This window comes from Cydia pomonella, chromosome 20, assembly GCF_033807575.1.
Source record: "Cydia pomonella isolate Wapato2018A chromosome 20, ilCydPomo1, whole genome shotgun sequence".
Lineage (NCBI taxonomy): Eukaryota > Metazoa > Arthropoda > Insecta > Lepidoptera > Tortricidae > Cydia > Cydia pomonella.
Window position 1 is genome coordinate 896,574 of NC_084722.1, and position 21,107 is coordinate 917,680.

Here is a 21,107-nt window from a genome sequence, read left to right on the forward strand (position 1 = left end):
TCTATTCTATTCTATTCTATTCTATTCTATTCTATTCTATTCTATTCTATTCTATTCTATTCTATTCTATTCTATTCTATTCTATTCTATTCTATTCTATTCTATTCTATTCTATTCTATTCTATTCTATTCTATTCTATTCTATTCTATTCTATTCTATTCTATTCTATTCTATTCTATTCTATTCTATTCTATTCTATTCTATTCTATTCTATTCTATTCTATTCTATTCTATTCTATTCTATTCTATTCTATTCTATTCTATTCTATTCTATTCTATTCTATTCTATTCTATTCTATTCTATTCTATTCTATTCTATTCTATTCTATTCTATTCTATTCTATTCTATTCTATTCTATTCTATTCTATTCTATTCTATTCTATTCTATTCTATTCTATTCTATTCTATTCTATTCTATTCTATTCTATTCTATTCTATTCTATATTTTATTATCTGTGAAAACTTGTCAAAAAACTGTTTAAGGCACAGTATGTATAAGTTACTCTATGGCTTACGAAAGGTGCTTGTGCTGCACCCTGGCGGCAGAACATTGCAGTAATACTCCCTATTGAAATAAAATCAAAATTCCAACAACTCAAAAACGACGTATGCCACTTGAAGAGTCCGAGATTCCGTTATCTTCGGGGTAGGGCTAAAATTAAATGGAATAATTTGGAAATGTAACAAATATTAATTTTTTACTTTTCAGAAAAGTAATTAAATCTGTAGGTATATAGCGTTGTTGTAATACTGGTACAATTTAACTCAACATATCAATATCATTATAAAAATCAATCGTTTGAGATACTATAGGTAAAAAACTTAAGTAAGTCACCTGTTGTATGTAGTTGTGACGTGTTCGAATAGACAATACATGTTTAAAAGACACACACAAACAAAACAAATGTCTATTCGAACACGTCACAACTACATAGAACAGGTGACTTACTTAAGTTTTTTACCTATACTTTCGTTTTGTAGCAAATGTATAAACTCATACTAAATACTAACCAATATGTAAACTTGGCCTAAGGCAAGTATCCACACTCGTAGGGGCCTTATCAGAACCCCTAGTGTAAATTTATTCGAGAGCGTGACGTGATGTACGCGTTTGCGTTGTCTCATTTTGTATGGGATTTAGAAACAGCTCGCCAAGCGGGACGTTTTGGAAACTCAAAATCCCATACAAACTTAACGCAAACGCGTACGTCACGTCACCCTATCGATTAAACTTCCGCAGGGGTAGAGATAAAAAATGATTATTGATTATCTCCATTTTGGAGTTAATTATAATACCATTAATTCTTTGAGAAAGTAACTTAATTTAAGCTCAGGAATGTACCCTTAAAATTAACGTAGTAAAAACACGCGGCCCGATTAGAATAATGATTAAGACACGTTTAAGATCTTTAAAATATCGATAACTAAACGACATGTCAAAATTGACGTTTATTTCGAATCCGCTGTGATCCCGATAAGATCTATCTACGATATTCCTAACGACAAATTGACATTGGTTGCCCGAATCGAGCTGCTTCTGTCAATTATACGACATACAAACGATATCTAATTGAGAACTTATCTAAACCTGAACTTATCGTTTGTCATTCTTCGAATCGGGCCGACGGTGTATATATTGGAACGTGCGCCCCCCTCGCCGTAAGCACATAAAGCTGCGCGTGCACCGCGCGGCGCGCATTTTGCAACAGTGCGTGACAGTGCCATGTGGAGAGTGCTTGCCGTTGTGACCGTCGGAGTAGCGTTCGGGAGTGAGCTGCGTGAGTTTTTTATTTATTTACAAATTGATAAAAACAGGGATCCCCTGAGTCCTTTGAGCAATTGTTTTGTTTCCGAATTGGAACCTTATATCACTACACCTTAAAAAACAAACGGCCCGATTCGAATAATGAATAATTCAGACACGTTTAAGATCTTTAAAAGATCGATATCTAAACGATATGTCAAAATTGATTCCGATGATGATCCCAATAAGATATACGATATTTCTAACGTCAAAGTGACATTTGTTGCCCGAATCGAGCTGCTTCTGTCAATTAACTATACGACATAAAAACGATATCCTAATGGGAACTTATCTATACCAGCGGTGGCAGCATGGTTCCATTTTTATCACTTGTCAATACCCGTCACTTTTGCGCTTACATATGCTGCCACCGCTGAACTTATCGTTATCGTATCTCATTCTTCAAATCGGGCCGAACGTGTGCCGCGTGTTCGCGATAAACTCAAAAACTACTGAACGGGTTTTCGTGCGGTTGTCACCAATTGATAGAGTGATTCTAGAGGAAAGTATAGGTGTAGGTATAATTTATTTTGTTTGTGTAACCAGTGCAAAGCCAGGGCAGGTCGCAGGTTAATAAAATCTTGAATATGTAGGTACTAAAACTGCTATTTTTTCCTTAGAAAGAGTGTGTTTTTATTACCTCAAAAAAGGTTAAGCCCTTTATAAATAGTTTTATTTTTGTAAGTTACGATTTTGGAGATTCAATTGTAGAGTCTGTGCGGAAAGAGAAGAGTCGTAGAATGTATGGAACCCAATACATTCCACGACTCTTCTCTTTCCAACCAGACTCTAGTTGATATTGATACACACATAATTTTGACCTGTATAGCTGTTTCAAAACTGTGGTCATTTATTTTGGTGATGCTATTATGTTTCGGAAATAATCAGTAAGTACTATCAGTACCTACAAATATTAAATTAAATGAAAAATGGAGAAATTTACACCCCCGGCAGGACTGGAAACTGCGATCATTGGAACACAGGTCTAATCGCTTCTGCCAACTGAGCCACGGAAGCCGGAGGCCTACCAGATGTGTGCGAACGTTGCACGTTGTGCGAATTTTTCTATTCGTTCCCTCGACGTCTTAGGATGGCGTACAAATTTACGCCACCCTAACGCTTGCAGACATTTGTTTCACAAATACTTTTTTAATCAGTACTATTTTTTTATCAAATAAATAAGACTTTTTCTTTGACGACACAAATTCATTAAGTTTGAAATCATTTTGTAACTAATGCCTATTCTTCTACCTAAGCCTTTCCCGTTATCTGGAGTCGGCTCTCCTTGTCATTTTTATACAAATGCCTTTAATAAAAAGTAATGTTGTTTTCATACACCTAGATTACTTTTTTTCTGAACGTAAAAACCTATAACTACTATAAGTTTTAAAGTCAGAAAAATCAAAAACGCTGATTTCGGGTTTAGTGTTTTGTTTTCTACCTTACTGTCCACATTAGCTCACTTTTCCGACTTACCTATATTTAATTAAATGTGATCTTTCTCTCTCTCTCTCTCTCTCTCTCTGATGTTGCGGGTGTCCCTGGGCGAGAGTAATCGCTTACCATCAGGCAATTCGTCTGCGCGTTTGCCTCTTATACATATCATACAAAAAACTGATCTGTAGTGGATCTAAGCTGTATATATCCCTAGCCATGTTAATATGCAGATATATTCTAGCACTAAGTATGCCAATATACTATGATTATCGATTAGGTAAACAACCTTGACAGAGATAAATTAAACACGTACATTGTAAGAGGAATCATTATGCATTATCGACTACGAATATCAAAAGTCAACACGTAACATCAATCTAAAACGAATACAATAATGTTGCGAATGCAACTTATTATTGTATAAAAATCAATGCAGTAGCTAAACGCAGCCGTCGGGCTCGGCTAATATTCGGAGGCTTTTCAAAAGCACCAATAGGAGCGCTCCACATATTTTCTAACGCGGCTAATTAAAGGCACCTAAATTTAAACCACGTTTTGAACTGATCAAATATTGCAAATCACTCTTTCATCATCCTTCATACTATCAACACCCACTTTTCTACATTGAACCGTTTTGGCAAGAACCCTAAACCAGTACCTTTTGGAAGATTATACTTCACTTCATATAATCGAAGTTTTATTTGAGTCGTCGAGACCCTGATCTGCACGGCGGCTACAATATCGTAAGACTTATATTTTATTTACTTACAATAGTAAATAACTTTGCTTAGCAACATTAAGTTATTATTACTCTATAGTAATAATAACTATAGAAGACATACATACATACATAAATGAAACTTAGAAACCACAAATAAAAAGGCTAATATTATAATTAAATATGAAGGTACAAAAAAGGTACAAAAATTTGCCTTTTATAGAATTTATCAATAACCACGGGAATATATCGTAATAAAGTACACCCGCCATTCTGACTGTCAGGATGGCGGGTGTACTGTTTTTGGTGATAACTTTAAGTACCATGAGGTACAATTTTTTTTAAAGGAGGTACTAAATAGTACAAATTAGGTACAAAAATATGGTATGGTTTTCATTTGATTTTATTTAGGTACACCCGCCATTCTGACTCTCACGATTTTTATGCATGTGACAAATCTAGAGTTGCAAGCCCTTCTGTCCAGTAGGATCTCTTAATATGCTCCACCAGGGGTCGAACAGAATTCAGGGAGTTTGGTAAGATCCACTACTGATTTAAGTAGAATCTGTGATATAAATCAGATTTAGGCTTCACTGGAATTTAGGTTAACTATGATACCTTCTTTTCTTCCTCGCGTTGTCCCGGCATTTTGCCACGGCTCATGGGAGCCTGGGGTCCGCTTGACAACTAATCCCAAGATTTGGCGTAGGCACTGGTTTTTACGAAAGCGACTGCCATCTGACCTTCCAACCCAGAGGGTATAAACTAGGCCTTGCTGGGATTAGTCCGGTTTCCTCACGATGTTTTCTTTCACCGAAAAGCGACTAGTAAATATCAAATGATATTTCATACATAAGTTCCGAAAAACTCTGCGTACGAGCCGAGGTTTGAACCTGCTACCTCCGGATTGCAACTATTGCAAGTCGCACGCTCTTACCGCTAGGTCACCAGCGCTTCTTTAGCTATGATAACTGATGGCGGTATCGATAAACATCTTCTAAGCCTAATATGCCATTGATAATCGTTTGTCTTTTTTCGCCTCTGGTAGCGTATTTTCGGCACAAAGTGTGTGTTTACCAGAGCTTTGGGTATAAGAGTCATTACGGTAACTGCACTGTTAAAATACCATTAAAATACCACTCAAAATACCATGTTGTTGATGTGAATCGTATTTGGGTCAAGAGCGTCCACTGCGCTTTTTCATTGCCTATTTATTTATGATTTTATGATTTTGTTTGTTCAGAGTTATAGGTAATTTTCCTTTAAAAAGTAAAATTGTTGTACAAATAGACTTAGGTATATATTTTTGTTTAGCTGTTGAAGAAGATCTGATAGCTTTTTGACAATGCAGCCAGAATTATGGTCTCGTCATGGCAACATTTTGCATGAAAATGTTTTTGGTGGGATTGTACTCGTATTCTATAAGTTTTTGGCAAAAATTTCTTGGTAGTTTTCAGTTTGTTTGTAGCTAAATTATAGGTACGTACGTAACAATTCTAACCTATTTTGATGAACAGTTTTATAACATTTCATGCCCTGGATCGATACCCTGTCTTAACGATTCAGTATAAAACCAAAACTCAGACTTCCTAGCATACTCAGAAATATTTGGAGTTCGTAAGCGACTCTGGACTCGAATACACACCTCACCTCATCTTCATCTTAACCCTTTTCCAAGCAAAATACAATTTATCGACCACATACGCACCAATAGAATTTCAACTTTAGCATAACGATTGAAGGTTCAAATTAGTTTGCACTTTCGAGGAATGTGACTTATAACCCTTTACGACCGGTTCGATATAATTCTGCAAATTACTTTTAAAAAATCCTGCCCGCAAGTAAATTGTCTTTTCGAGCTCAGACCTATTCCGATCGAATCTGCAGACATTAGCGACACGTTTCAGTACTAAATACCGCAGGTCAGTAGGATCAGTCCGTCGCGAGACTGCTTTGAAGATGGTGGCATTTTTGGATGGGAGTAGTGGCACACGTAAGTTCTTAATATTGTATAATTTTGGTATCAAACTTGTTATTTAATACTTAATTATTACAGTAAAAGAGTTATGTGTGTTTATTTATCACAAATTAGAGTAACAATAAGTTATTAAGGGGAAACTACATGCTCGTAAAAAAGAAGTGCACGAATTTGTGGGTTCGGCCGTAGCCCGTAAATCGATGGTCATAACTATTTGCAAGTTTTTGTCTATCCGGCTTCTGCGCAGAAAATCAAATCAAAAGAAATAGTCATATGTTTGATAGTTTTATAATACTTTTCGTTTTGTAATGTTAGATTTGTGTTTTTTTAAGCGTCCATTAAGAGGCAAAAAATTCCTTGAAATTTTGTGCAATAATGATACGAGTATCACATATTGAGGAATTATACGATGACCTCGAAGAATTCCCTTATTCGCTTTTTGAATGAATTGAAAACGAAATCAAAGAATCAACGACGAATACGATGAGATGTACCTAAAGAGAGTCTGCTGATGGTGACAGACCCAGTGTCACTAGTTAGGAGGAAAGACAACAAATATGTTTTCCTACTGTCTAACTGCTCGGGAACGATCAGTATTAAGGTTGTCAAGAGATGGGAGATAAAGATTCGGTCATACGTGTATGTTACAGCTTCAGAAAAAGTTATGAACTAATAAACCCATGGGAGGCGTTGATATACCTTTTCTTTAAAAAGGAGATGGACACTGAAACTAAATTCTTTCTTTCTTTTTACATGTGAATGAATCAATATTCATTTTATGGATATTCGCTTGATTGTGATGCCATAGGCCGTCCTAGGTGCGAAATACTGGATTTACTCGATTTTCGCTTCAAAATCTTAGAAATGTTGGTTAAACCACCAAGAAAACGACGTAGTGAAGCATGTCTGAGGCGTCTGAGTGATGTTTCAGATGATGCTTCAATTTGACGATACCAAATCTCTAAGAGCCCGCCAATTTCAGACTGCTTCAGACTGCTTCAGCAGGGCTATTACTCGTTATATTAAATGCAACGTGTTCGTTACACGTCAAAATATTTTTTTCAAGCATTTCCTTTAGATGTAGTTGAATTGAGAGTACTTTACAATTGTTGATTATTGTTTTTAATCATTCTTTAATCGTTAAGATGTTGATTCTTAAAGAAAATTGTGATAATTATGCTAAATTAAATAGTGATTACTTCATATGCTATGCATGTGCAGCATACACATGCATTGTTCTGTAAAATGTTGCGTTTTAGTCATATTATTTTACAAAACTCAATGAATTTGCACGTTCGTGCATTTCCAGATAGTTCCTGAACGTCACTTTCGTGCACGCGATTTTTTTTATGATAAAGGACACTAGGATTTTTTTAAACATTTTATACGCGTATTTTATAACAATTAAAAACGGTTCACATGCATTTTTTATGAATCTTTGCAAAATATTTTTCCCGGCCGTAAAGGGGTATTCAAATGAATCATCAGAGCTGGATTGATTGGAATATATTTGGATTTTTTGAGAAAACCTTGTAGATTGATGCGGCCTGGAAAAGGCTTAGTTAGTGCTTCTGGGCATTTTACGCAAATCGACAACCATTGTGCCGATTTTGAGTGAAACGAGGTAGCGCTACTCTAACCACCCCAGCTCCTCCACGAAGCCTAGCAAGGCTTTCAGGTTGCTAACTGCCTCCTTTAGTGTGCACGGAGTCCTTAGGTGTTTGTTCCTGTATACTTCTACCTGTTTGCAGTCTAGGAGAATGTGTTTTGTTGTTTCCTCTTCTTCCGTGCACGCTCTGGTGCTGTCTGTTGGAAACGGCTTAAAATCATGATGAATAATCACAACCATTTATTCACCCATTCAATAACATCATCCTTGGCATATCAATGTACCTTTTGTTGTAAAGTTCTGATTGGCATTCCTTTTGAGTCGTTTCGGAAGTTCCATGGTATTGACCACCGAGATCGTTCAAGGTCTATCGACCAGCTCTCTAGCAGGATCGCATTTTTATCACCCGTCACCATGCCTGTCACGTAACAAGTATGTAAGTGCGAAAGTGACGGGCATAGTGACAAGTGATAATAATGAAATCGCAGTACCATGAGATTTATCTTGCTGATGGGGCATTCCAGATAAGAAGTAAACCTTTTTGTGGAATGCCCCAGTAATCTTTTCGGAGAACGATGGTATTGAACACCGAGATTGTCCAAGATCTATTGACCAGTACCTGCCTACATATGAAATTTGTCTTATTATTAGCCGAGATAAAAAAAAAATCAAATCTCATTTGTAAAACGTGTATGAATGGCTAAACATAGGGGTGTGGCTACCATGAGTTGGCATTTTGTTTAGCGAAAACGGCAAATGTCATGTCATGTATTTAGTTGATCATAAATTCATATACGTTTTTAACAAAAATAAATATTTTTGGTAGAAGTCTTTTCGTACCACGGACAACTAATATTCATCGAGACAATTCTAAAAACCGAGTTCCTATGGCTACCTCCTGTCTCCATCATCAGATCAGCTCAATGGTACCATAATATTGCATTGTCACCCGACTTACGTATGTATGCAAATTTTCAGCTCAATCGGAAATCGGGAAGTGGGTCAAATTCAGCTTCCAAGATTTGACACTAACAAAATAATATACCTACACACTTAACAGGGAAAGTTAAATAAAAGCTTATAGAGTCTGTGCGGAAAGAGAAGAGTCGTGGAATGCATGGGACCCAATACATTCAACAACTCTTCTCTTTCCGAACACACTTTAAAAACGTTTGCACCATGCACGTGCATGTGACATTAATATCCGTAAACAATGCAAACGTAACTAAAAAGACGCAAATTTCTTATAAGTTATAAGTAATTTGTAGGTAAACAATATGACGCAACAGCCTATGTTGAGTTAGGTTAGGCACATTACGTAGATATTAAATAACTTCCTACTAGTTACGCCCTGCGGCTCTGCTCGCTCGAGGTTTACATAATTTGCTTTCCTGGGGTCGTTAGTTCGATGATAACTTGTAATACTAGTTTTACGGTAAAATATTAAGTTGAAATCGGTGACTAAAAGCTGGTTATTTCTCTACCCATATGTATAATAGCTTCGGGGGGCAGAAACTTTCCTGCGAACCCCCTCTTTTCCTGCGTGTAATGGTGAATTGGTGATGATTAAAAAACTACACTGAGTTCGTCCTCGGACCTCAATCTATCCCTACAAAGTCCCTAGTAACCGACAGATGGACAGACAGACAGAGTGCAATGTGCGTGATAGGGCAACTAAAAGAAACAATCGCGTTAGACGTAGAAAAAAAATGATTTCATAGTTCCAAATTTTCTTAATCTATTATTATCTGTTCCACTACGGTGGCTGTATAATCAGACTTTTTTGCTAAGCACGAAATACATTTATTAAATTGATTATCGGCGTGATATTTTCTCGTTTATCTTATCACTTAATAGTACAAGACATCCGTCACACAAGAAACGTTGTATTGATACTATAGCTATTTAACTACTATATATCTTCTTCTTCTTCTTCAACCTAGCGTTTTCCCGGCCTAGCGCCAGGGTCCGCTCTCCTACTTAATCTTCTCCACTTTGCCCGATCTTCGGCATCCTCAGGTGTGAGATTGCTCTCCACCATGTCCGCTCTCACGACCTCCAGCCAGCGCTTCTTAGGCCTACCGCGGCCGCGTGATCTAGGGCCTTAGACAGTGAGGTTGAGGCATCTATTTGCGACGTAGTCTACTGGTCTGCGGCTTATATGGCCATACCATCGGAGGCGACTTTCCTGCAGCTTATCCGCTACGTCACGAATTCCAAGGCTGCCACGAATGTGTTCGTTACGTATGCGATCTAATCGCGTAACGCCACACATCCATCGCAACATCTTCATTTCGGTGACGTGAAGCTGCTGGACATGTCTTCCGAGGACAGGCCAGGTCTCGCTACCATATAGTAGGACTGGTCGGATGATGCTCTTGTACACAAGGCCCTTTAGCTTCACCGGTATCCTAGGGTCGCAGATGACACCGGTTACTTCTCGCCATTTTGCCCAAGCAGCACTTATTCGGACTTGGACGTCGTGATCTAACTACTATATATATTTAACTAAAATAAGTAATATAAACAAGTAGAGAAATGTCCACGATAAGAATTGCAAGCAACGTCAATTTACGTCAATCAGCATCAATGAGCGCATACCTTATGCTTGTTTATTCACTGTATCAAAAAGAAGATATAACGTCGATCACTTCACGCAACCATCGTAACCGAAACAAAGAGATACGTAACTCTTAGCGCACGTTAAAACACGTAACGTAACTCTGCGGTAAGGCTACGGCTTAAGCGTAAGCGGAACGATGTGCGCAGCGATTTGCGCTAGAGCGATGCGCTCTATTTGTACAATAGGTAGGGATGGCCGGAGTGGCTAAGAATATCGAAACACATCCTTGTTTGAAAGAAAGAAGAAAGAAAATACATTTTTTTTAAAGCCACAGCGTAGTACATTAAAAATAAGGCATGCAGACATAAAAAAAACATTTGGACGCTAAAATAGGACACTACACTCAGCATGGCCCGACGTGTTCTTGGCCGTTTTTTATATTTGGTCAGCAGGTGACTAATCTTGCCTATTCTAAACTAAAAATTTGAGTTGTGATGAACAATTACGAAAAAACAACGTTTTCTTCAAGCGTTTATTTTTCGTCTCTTTGTTAAATTAAACACTCTGTAGCTCCTAAAGTATTGATCGTAGAGTGAAACTAACCAACGTAGGAAATTTTATGGTAAAACTTTTATTCGAAGTAATTTAATAAAATTCTTGACCTATATATGTTTTATAACATTAGAAAGAATATGAATATGTATAAACACTGGAACGGTAAAAATGTAACTGTAATGCACTGCTCCTCTGGCGATGTCAAACGAACTACCGTTTTCCGCTTCCGCTCCTGCCTTGACAATGGACAGTATAGCCTGCGCCAGCGCACGTAACGTCGAAAGCGGTTGCGCAAGCGATAAGCGAGAAATGTAGCGAGCTAGGTCAAGTTCGGCGGAAGTAGATGTTTAACCGACTTAAATAAGGAGAGTACGCATTGGCACGACAAAAGCATACAAACAACTACGACAGAGGTCATCTCGCTTCTTGAAGTTGTGACAACTGTCTCTGTCGCACTAATGTGGAAGAGTAATATTAAAATTGTCTACGCACCCTGGACTATAATTGGGATGTTTTACAGTACGTGTTACACCAACCAGTGACTTATAAGTTAGGAACCTACCTAGTAGTAACTTGCGACTTATAGTCAAGCAACATTAACGTTTGTTGGTCAGTAGGTACAGTCGCCATCATCGCCATGCATTTTCCTTTTACATGCATGAACTGTGTCAATATAAATTTTGACGACCGGTTTGGCCTAGTGGGTAATATCCCTGCCTACGAAGCTGATGGTCTCGGGTTCAAATCCTGGTAAGGGCATGTATTTGTGTGATGAGCATGGATATTTGTCCCTGAGTCATGGGTGTTTTCTATGTATTTAAGTATTTATATATTATATATATCGTTGTCTAAGTTATGTACCCTCGACACAAGCCTTATTGAGCTTACTGTGGGACTTAGTCAATTTGTGTAATAATGTCCTATAATATTTAAAAAAAAATATTAAAAAAAAAATGTCACATGCCCTAAGACCGAACATACCAAGGGTCAATAATGTACAATTAACTCGGATCCCTTTGTTTGACATAATTATTGAAAGTCATAATGTAATGATAGTCATATTATCATTAGTCATAACTCTGAAACCGTTAACTTTTCAGGAATTTCCTTAGATTATCCTATAGATAGGTTAGGTTAGGTTAGGTTTGTTTTATGGCAATCCTGAAAAGTTACGCGTTTCTGAGAAAAACCAAATTATGACTAACGAAAATGCGGACAAACAATACATTATGACTTAAAACTTTATGGGAAACAATAGAGACCCACAATTAACTATATCTAATCATTAGATTAGATTATAATGTACCATATGTTCTTGTGAATAAACTTTCATTCATTCATTCATTCGCCTTCATCAGTCGAACTTACTTATCAATTCTTTCATTACTCGAGGTCAGCAGGGCTCATTTTGAAACATCTTGGGAACCGCTTTAAATATGTACAATTTTGAAATCCCCATATTTTAGAACCGCTTTAAATATACAAAATTACCTACCGCTTATTTAAATGAGGTAATTATACTTATTGCAAGAGTTCGGGTTGATTGACCGCAGTTTCGAAACCCGTATAGTTATCATCGTGGGGTACCTATTTGTGACAAGGTCTGTGACTAGACTAGGCCTTGTGATTGGCGATGGCTCAAGCACACCTGAGTGGACTGTGAATTGGTGTGAAGCAACACTTTGTGATAAATGTAAGATGTATGGTAAACTACACTGAAAGAAATGGTTTGCATAACTGTAACAAAATTTTGGTTACTGTTTACACTTAATAAAATACTTAATAAAATATTTATACAAAATATTTGTATATAAGTAGTTAATAATTGTTATCAACTATTTACTCGTACCATCATCCTAGTTGTACGAATAGCATTAGTTAATGTAATGTACTGGTACTAATTAATTTAACCGTAAGATTACTGCATGTTCACTGGTAGAAGACACTTATATAAGATGTGGTTACCTATAATTAGATAAGCATCAGTCCTGATTGTCATATAGATTTAAGAGCATGTAAGATGTATCTGTTGGTAATCCTAATTAAATAAAAATTAAATAAATACACAAAAATTGGGACTTGCGAACTATGTGTTATATGTTACAAAACCGTGTTTGGCTATCAGTGTTCAGGTACTGGGTATACACTACAAAATAAGTTTGTAAATTTATGCAAAGTTTATTTTCTTATAACCGTAGTTTAGTTATTTAGTAAAGTTACAAAACCAGTTCGGCTATCTATTTTTTTCAGTGTATCTGGTCGCCCAGTGATTAGTCCTATAACACTTACGGTGTCGGACACCCCGTTTTCAGTGAACACATATACGTTTTCTTGGCATTAAATGTGAGTAAAGGTACCTATCATAATAGGGACCATTAGGTCAACACTCCCTTTTATCTGAGGGTCAGCTAGGCTATGAATCTTGGCCACGTACGACGAAGGTTGGAGTGCTCATAAAGCGAAAGGATAGATCTGCGAAATAAATACGGTACTTTATGAGCCTGGCACGTCTTTGTGACACTGTCCTAATCCATGAATGGGTCATGGATATTACATTGATTATTAGTGTCATTAAACTCGTGTACGGAAACAACATATGAGTGTCAATATTTTGTCATCATGTCATATATTTATGCATGCAAATGTTTACGAACTACGATGGAAATGACTTGGTGTAATCGAACCATACTTATATGTTTTTCAAAACGTACTGTACATGATAACATGCATACTATACCATTACTATACTAAACCATAACATTTCCTAAAAACTTTCCGTGGCTCAACAACTGGGACTCATTACAAAAAAAAAACATTTTAATAAATCTCCTGAAATATAATAGAAAACTTAAAATATTTAATGATAATAAAACATTATTTTCAGCGGAGAATTTCGTGAGATGCCGACAGAAGGACCCGCAGCTGAACGAATGCCTGAAAGCTGCCGTTCCTGATGCCCTCAGGAAGATGAGGAAAGGTGATTCGTATAAGATTGATTCTGATTACCCAGCTAATTCCTCTATAGACTACGAGAGGAACGTACTTGACTTTAGTTTTATGCCTTTAACGTTTCAAAGAAATAAGACTCCAACGATGTCCAGCCCTCATCGCTACTCGCGAGGAATACACCCTCATCGCTACTCGCTTTTTGATTAGTAGTTTAACGGAATCTAGAGTAAAAGTAAGGAGATTGGACTACTGTCAATATTAGGTTCATAAACTAAAATTACAATGTTATAACGATTTCAGGCATTCCCGAGCTCGTTGTGCCATCACTAGAGCCCCTCCTCGTAGCGGCCATTAACATACAATCCGGCGCCGGTCCCGTGGTCCTAGCGCAGAACTACAGGAAGATACAACTTCATGGGCTGGCGGAAACTATCCTCACCACTTACAAGTACGGAACCTAGATATAATTAAATACTAAGAAGGCTGTGCATAAATTCCCGAGTAGCACAGAGAGCCGTGGAGCGCGCCATGCTTATCATCTATCTTCAAGATCGAGTGAAGAATGTCGAGATCCGACTCCTCGCCAAGGTTCAAGACGTGGGTTGCGTCGTTACCAAACTAAAATGGAGTTGGGTGTGACATATTACTAGGCAGAGTGATATATGACAGGTGGTCAAAAATATTAACAGAACGGTAGCCACATTCGGATGAAAGAAGCGCCTAGCCGTTCGCTTGTTGGGTCGGTGACATTCGGAAAATGTCAGGTCACTTCTGGATTAGATCTGTATTTCATCCGATTAACTCGGGACCAGAACAATTGAAGTTTGGAGTATCTAAAAGAGAGGCCTATGATCAGATACATTTGAAGACTCCACTGCTTTTAACGAGCCTCAACGATTAAATTACTTTCGAGTCTCTTAAGTGCCAAGTCAGGTCCTTTATTGAGTTATTTTGAAGCGCAACTCAAAAATACTTGTGCCTCCGAACTCCGAATAAAGACTAGTTTTTTTTTAAAACAGATATATCATACGAACAGTAAGGAAAATAAGCGTCATTGTCTGATTTGTGTACAACACATCAGTTTCACATGAAAGTCCATTTTGGACTCATTTGGAAGTAATTAAATATATTATAAATTAGGTAGTTATTTGAAAATGACTCCAGTCTCAACAAAAGAATGGGGTTTAGTTAAAATTTACTACAAGGTTTCGTTAAGCTTTGACTTTTATAAGGGTCTGAAAAACTGAGACGAGTCTTAAAGCCAAGGATACATTGATGCTAAGCAAACGTGGAAAACTGGACAACTCCTATAAAAAATTCGTACTTTTAGTGATTATCATCATCCGTTTTCATTTCCAGAGCCGACTTGAAACATTACCGCCTGGTGACCAACTCCCTGACTCCAAAGATGGAGTTCATAGCTGACTACGTGATGAAGGGTCGGATCCTGGTGCTACCCATCCAAGGGAAAGGTGTCGCCAATGTTACTATGGGTAAGTCATTATCATTGGAGGCAGTAGAGGAAAAGTTGTGGTTTGTCGTTTTAAGTAAATACTGGGTACTGGGTCTTATAAAACAGGAACTATTCTACGTGCTCTCCACACCCAGGACCATCAGCTTCATAAGCAGGGTCCCTACCCACTAGGCCAGACAGGTCGTCAATTACGCGGCAACTCAATAACGATGTACACGCCATCTTCATCAGCTATTAAACACTGGTGGACGATTTTTTCTTAATCCTTAACCTTAATTAATATGCAATTTTTATATGCGATTCCAGTGAACCTAGTAGTGAAGCATGATCTAATAGGCGAGCCGGTGTTACGCGACGGACAGACATACATGCACATCAAGGACTACAAAGTCCGCTTCTTCCCGAAGCGGGTGTTCCTGCACTTCACCAACCTCTTCAACGGAGACAAGCGGCTCGGCGACCAGATGAACTTGTAAGATCAAAGTTTTATTACTTGAGAACATAGAAATAGTAAGCTTAAACTATTTTTTATCAAACACATACCCGGATTTGGACCCGGGTACGTCCTTAAACTACGTCCAAAAGAGAGGTATTTCATCTCGATTTGTGTGGTAGGGTACAGCACAGCGGATGTTATTCCAGATCTAGAGCAGAGCCCAACTGGGGAAGTACCTCCACCTTACAGAAAACCGCAGCCAAATAACACTAGACCCTACTCATAGTGTTGTGTTCCTGCCGCTGAGTAAGGTTGCCAGAGAGCTCAACGAGGGGGGGGGGGGGTGTGGTTCAGGGTCGGCAACGCGCATGTAACTCCTCTGGAGTTGCAGGCGTACATAGGCTACGGAGACTGCTTACCATCAGGCGGGCCGTATGCTTGTTTGCCACCGACGTAGTATAAAAAAAAATACGTCTGCGAGCGATACTATAAATATTTATACAAGTTTTCCCGCTTCCGGAAAGTCCCGAACTTGCGCCCTTTCTTTCAATCCACTAAGCCACGGAAGCTTGTCAGAAGCGTGCAAATACTTCCATTTCTTCTTTTTACACGCCTTAGGGAAATACTAAGTCATCTTAAGGGCACCGGTTTGGTGTTTTGTCTTAACGGTTTTGACGGAGCAGGGATTTTGTTCATTAATATTCAATATTTTTTTACGCAAAAAACATATATGCGTTCCATACTACATATTTTCCATGGGCAGTACCTTCATACTTCAGCTAAAAAACAGATTATACAAAGCTTAGTTCAACTCTACAGATTGGACTAAATGACAATCCCAATTTTTAAACATATACCTAATTTTCGTTATAACGAAATTACTACAAACCCATTTTAATGATTTAGTGACAGATACTTGACTTTTTGTTTCGTTATTTCTAGGTTCCTGAACGAGAACTCAGAACTAGTGTTCAACGAGCTAAAGGAATCCTACGAAAAGAGTCTCAGCTCCGTGTTCCAAAACGTCACTAACACCATCTTCGATAAGGTGCCTATGAATAAAATATTTCTAGAAGACTGAATTAGACTTAAGTTCTCACTAATTTTAAAGATCTGGACTTTCAACAGAAACGCAACAGAGAAAAATCCTATGAACAATGTCGTTTGTTTTTGATATTACTTATTTATTGAGAAGAAACCAAAGTCTTTATAATATATTAATAATACAACCTTAAAATTTCTGTCTACACCATTAAATTTAAATGAAATTATTATTATGAATTGTAGAAAACTTTAATGACGGATTTGTAATAAGAAAACAAGAATAATTATTTATATTAAGACAAACTAAGAATAAAAGTAGTGTTTAAGTGGGTTTAGCATTAAGAAACGTCTGATTTTCTATATTTATTTCATTGGTAATGTAAGATTGATAATAAATTAAACTTTTTTACGAACTAACATTTTGTTTGGTTTTGAAAACCACGCTACCTGTCGGTGAGTAGCAGAACTAATAGTTTTAACGCCATCTATTGGAAATTGTTCACACTACTTAAACGACATACATACAGTTGTTATTCGGGTAGTAATGTTTAGGTACGTCGCCTCGGTCGTATCGCGAAGGGGACCTTGTGATGACTTTTGAGGGTCTTCTCTCGTTGGTTTCTATGTCTTGCAGGTTTCCGTTAGCGACTTGGCGGGCATACTTCATGCAGACCGCTTTGCAGAACGCTTCGTTGATTATAAGTACTGCGAAAGAAGTTCTTCGTTTAACGAGTAGATGGCGCTGATCTCAAAAATTTTCTTCACTATTTTGTTGTGAAATTCCATTTCATAATAATTTATTTGAAAAAGAAATACTTACAAAGCGTTATTAGAACGAAATAAATCACGAAGCCGAGTATAATCGCCTCTTTCGTCTCTCCCATGCTAAAGAGAAATCCTGAAAGAAATATATAGTGTAGGCGAGTATTTTTCTGTTAATATGGCTGAGATAAAGAAACTTTTTTATTTCAATTACTCATTGGCTCCGTAGTGAACGAAACGCAACTGTCATTGTCGCACTAATATGGAGGAGTGATAGAGAGAGATGTAGTCTATCTCGCGGGCTACTCTGTCACGCCACTCCTGTACTATGCCTACTGAACAAAGATATTCAAGGTATTTCTCGATCATCATAGTTGGATGATTTTGGACCATTATCGGGTGGTTTTACTGTTTATTATGTCATTTCCACACTTTTTCCTGTTTACGTAGATGCAAAGTTAGCTTAGACGGAATTGTAATAAATCTAAAATAGGACTAGAGTAGGTATTACCGGCCAAACAAGTTTTTCAGAAGAAAAAGGCGCGAATTTCAAATTTTCTATGGGACGACCATAATTCGCCCCTACATTTTTTAAATTTGCCGCTTTTTTTCTCTGGAGCCAATGCTATGTGACAGATTATAAATCTAAAAATGGGTACTGCAGTACCCATTTATAGTACAGACTATAAATCTAAAAATAGTACCGCCGACGCTGGCGACATTCCCTCGCTGAATTTTGAGGCTTATACGTTGAGCGAGGAAGCTACCAGCTCTTTCTTACTTTCTCTCTACTTACATGCATGCCGTGTCTTCCCATATATGGTACGATTAATCACTTCGATAATTCTGACGAAAATCGTGACGATAGGACTCTGCGAGTCATACGCAGAGTAATCGGTCGTTGCGATCGATGCGCGATCGATGCAGTGTGTGCGGCGCCAAGTAGGAGACAAAAATCGCACCGTTGATTGCAAAGAGCCATATAATCAAAGACGCAAATCAAAGACGAATTTTAGGCCACGTAAGCGCGACTTACTGGCAGTTCCTAAAGCGCGCACTGTGGCGTACAGGAACTCACCGTTAGTTCGCGCCTTACAATACCTAAACGCACTTGTCAAATCAGCTCCTGACTGTGATGTTTTTGCTAGTATCCTATTGGCTAATAATTTCTCGGAGCAATGCTGAGCCGAATGGAGCTGAGAACGCCCGATCGCTCTAGTTTCCTCCCCCTGCCGTCGCTTCGATCGGTCTGTCACGACGGATTGTAGAAATGAATCGTACCATATATTGTAGGAAGTAATATAGTATTAGTAGGTAGCGTAGTATTGGTTGTATTGCATCAATACTACGCCAGCCACATTAGGGCTCACGCTAGACAACGTCCATAATGTGTTTATTTGGGGTCGCCGTCATCGAAAACGATGAGGAGGACTATATATATATATATATATATTGCATCAATAGGCAAACCTAAATAAATAAATAAATACCTTCTAAGGCAGAGAGTCAGCAGCTATCGTCAGACTGGAAGGAGATGACAGCCAGCCGCCGAATCGAGAGCACCGCGGCATAAAATAATATAAAAAAGCAGATGGCTTGAAAAAAACTCCATGTATTTGTCGCTTCGGGTTTCATTTCCAGTTTCTCCTCAATACTGCATATTGATAAAGACTTTTACAGTATTGAGAATTAAATACTAATATAAACTAAATATTCTGGTAAGCATAGTTTCAGGATTTCGTTTGACAGTGTCAGTTTTTTTATGACAGTAATAATCTTTTGCTGGCAGTTAAATTCAAAGAGACACACTTCGTTAAAGTTTAGTTGCTTAAAGCAATTATACCAAAGAATATAATACTCACTAGGAATTATACCTACTATAGAGTTGACATATGCGTGCGTCCATAAAGGACAGAAATACGGAATGCGATGAAATTAAAAAGAAGTTTTAGCATTCCTGACAACATACCAAAAACAACTTACGTAATTTAGCCGGGTTCATTGTTGCCCACCAAGCATTGGTGTAAAGCCTGACCACTAATATATGATCACCCGCCATATTGCGGAATTTTTATTGAAACTAAATCTTTCATACTAAACTGAACAGTCACCCTATAGGGACCGTGCGCGTTGGAGGGTCTGCCATCTTGTGGCCTGAATCGGAACCATAAACATATACATTTATACGTCACGTGTTTTCTTGTGCATAGTAGGTTCTGCCATCTTGTGGGCTACATCGGAACAATAAACATCACATTTACGCCTCACACCAAAAATCTGACGGCTCCTGTGCTGCAGTTCATGCACGCTCCCTATACATGGGAATAACAGCGCCCTCTTGACAATGATCATATATTCCTGGTCGGGCTTTACTTCTACAGTTTTGACGCGGCGTTTGTTCTGAAGTAGGCAAAGTTGAAAGTAAGACAGAAATCGACAGACGATAACAGCGCTCTCTCTGTTGCTCCTAATGAAAGTTTCCTTATCACCACCATCTTGTTCAGTCATATTCATATTAAAGAGAATTGATTGTAGAGGTAAAGTCTTAAGAAAAAGACGCGCCCCTTAGTTTGTCAACCAAAACAGATGGCGCTGTATTGCGCCATTGTTTTGCAGTCACTGAATAGGGAGTATTACTGCAATATTCTGCCACCAGAGTGTAGCACTAGCATTTTCGTAAACCATAGAGTAACTTATACATACTTAGAGTAACTTATATCGTACCTTAACTGTTTTTTGACAAATTTTCACAGATAATAAAATATGACATTGATGCATCAAGGCAGTTTGTTTACTAAGGGCCTACCGGGAACAGCAAAAATCGAAATTTATTTATCTGCCCGACACTCGACTCTACTCGACTGATAGAGGTTGGATAACGAAATTTCGATTTTCTTGTTAACGCGAAAATTAAATAAAAAACACATTTATCTTGCATCAAGTTTATTCAGTGAAATAGAGTAACGAATGTCTATGGCATTGTCAGTGGTAACGACCATGAAGCAACTAAGTTTCACTTAGCCTCTAGCAATAAACTAACCAAAACCAGAGATTATAGAGGTACAATACAAGTATAAACTAAAATATCGTGTTTTAAAACTCATTAGATGGGGTTTTTCGGCGCCCGTAATTTTTTAATGATACTGAAGGAAGAAGAAACAAGCAGATGAATCGCCTGATGGTAAGCAATTAACGTTGCCCATGGACACCTTTTTCTCTTATTGGTCTTGTAGGGTTTTTATTCTTGTAGGTCGTATCGGTCTGGACGATATGTAAATACTGAAGGCGACAGTTCATTTCACAGTTTAGCTGTGCGAAGAAGAAAGTTCCTGGAGAAACGCACAGTTGAGGACTGCCAATCAGGGTGCGTAGAAAAGATGCCAATAGTTTACGCTCCGTAGCGAACGAAACGCAACTGTCTCTGTCGCACTAACATGGAAGAGTGATAGAGATAACTACGCTACGGAGCGTGAACGATTGGCATCTTGTACCCACCCTGAATCTGAGTTTCAGGCGTATTTGGGCGCCATCTAGTGAGTAATTATTTATCTGATAGATTTTAGCTTTTAATACTTTAATTATAACTCTATATTCTCAACCATAACTAAGTTACACCAAGTTATACCTAAATAATTTGTGGATTCGCTCACAACGAACATTTTTAATAATGTGAAAATGTAAACAGAATTTGCCACAAAAAGCGACAAAGTATCATAAATATAATACTCTACCTCATCTACCTGATGCATATTTATGCGAAATATGTAAAGACTATA

General features: G+C 37.9%; 1 protein-coding gene and 1 long non-coding RNA gene across 2 annotated transcripts; one reads left to right on the forward strand and one right to left on the reverse strand.

Annotated features, from left to right (window-relative positions):
• Positions 1-1,657: 1,657 nt before the first annotated feature.
• On the forward strand, positions 1,658-16,986 carry LOC133529088 (protein takeout). Its single transcript, XM_061866711.1, has 6 exons — positions 1,658-1,780; positions 13,551-13,643; positions 13,916-14,063; positions 14,975-15,108; positions 15,396-15,561; positions 16,468-16,986. The coding sequence occupies exons 1-6, from the start codon at positions 1,726-1,728 to the stop codon at positions 16,604-16,606; spliced, it is 735 nt and encodes a 244-aa protein (XP_061722695.1). The 5' UTR covers positions 1,658-1,725; the 3' UTR covers positions 16,607-16,986.
• Positions 16,897-19,175, reverse strand: LOC133529094 (uncharacterized). Its single transcript, XR_009801096.1, has 3 exons — positions 18,822-19,175; positions 17,390-17,467; positions 16,897-17,274 (listed from the first exon to the last, which is right to left on the reverse strand). It is a non-coding gene; the product is annotated as an uncharacterized LOC133529094 (long non-coding RNA).
• Between the last annotated feature and the right edge of the window lie 1,932 nt (positions 19,176-21,107).

Bases quoted from the DNA above. Each gene is read 5' to 3' on its own strand.
- LOC133529088 (XM_061866711.1), top strand. From the start codon at position 1,726: ATGTGGAGAGTGCTTGCCGTTGTGACCGTCGGAGTAGCGTTCGGGAGT. The intron at 1,781-13,550 runs GTGAGTTTTTTA...CATTATTTTCAG, and splicing joins AGCGTTCGGGAGTGAGCTGC to CGGAGAATTTCGTGAGATGC. The intron at 14,064-14,974 runs GTACGGAACCTA...TTTCATTTCCAG, and splicing joins ACTATCCTCACCACTTACAA to AGCCGACTTGAAACATTACC.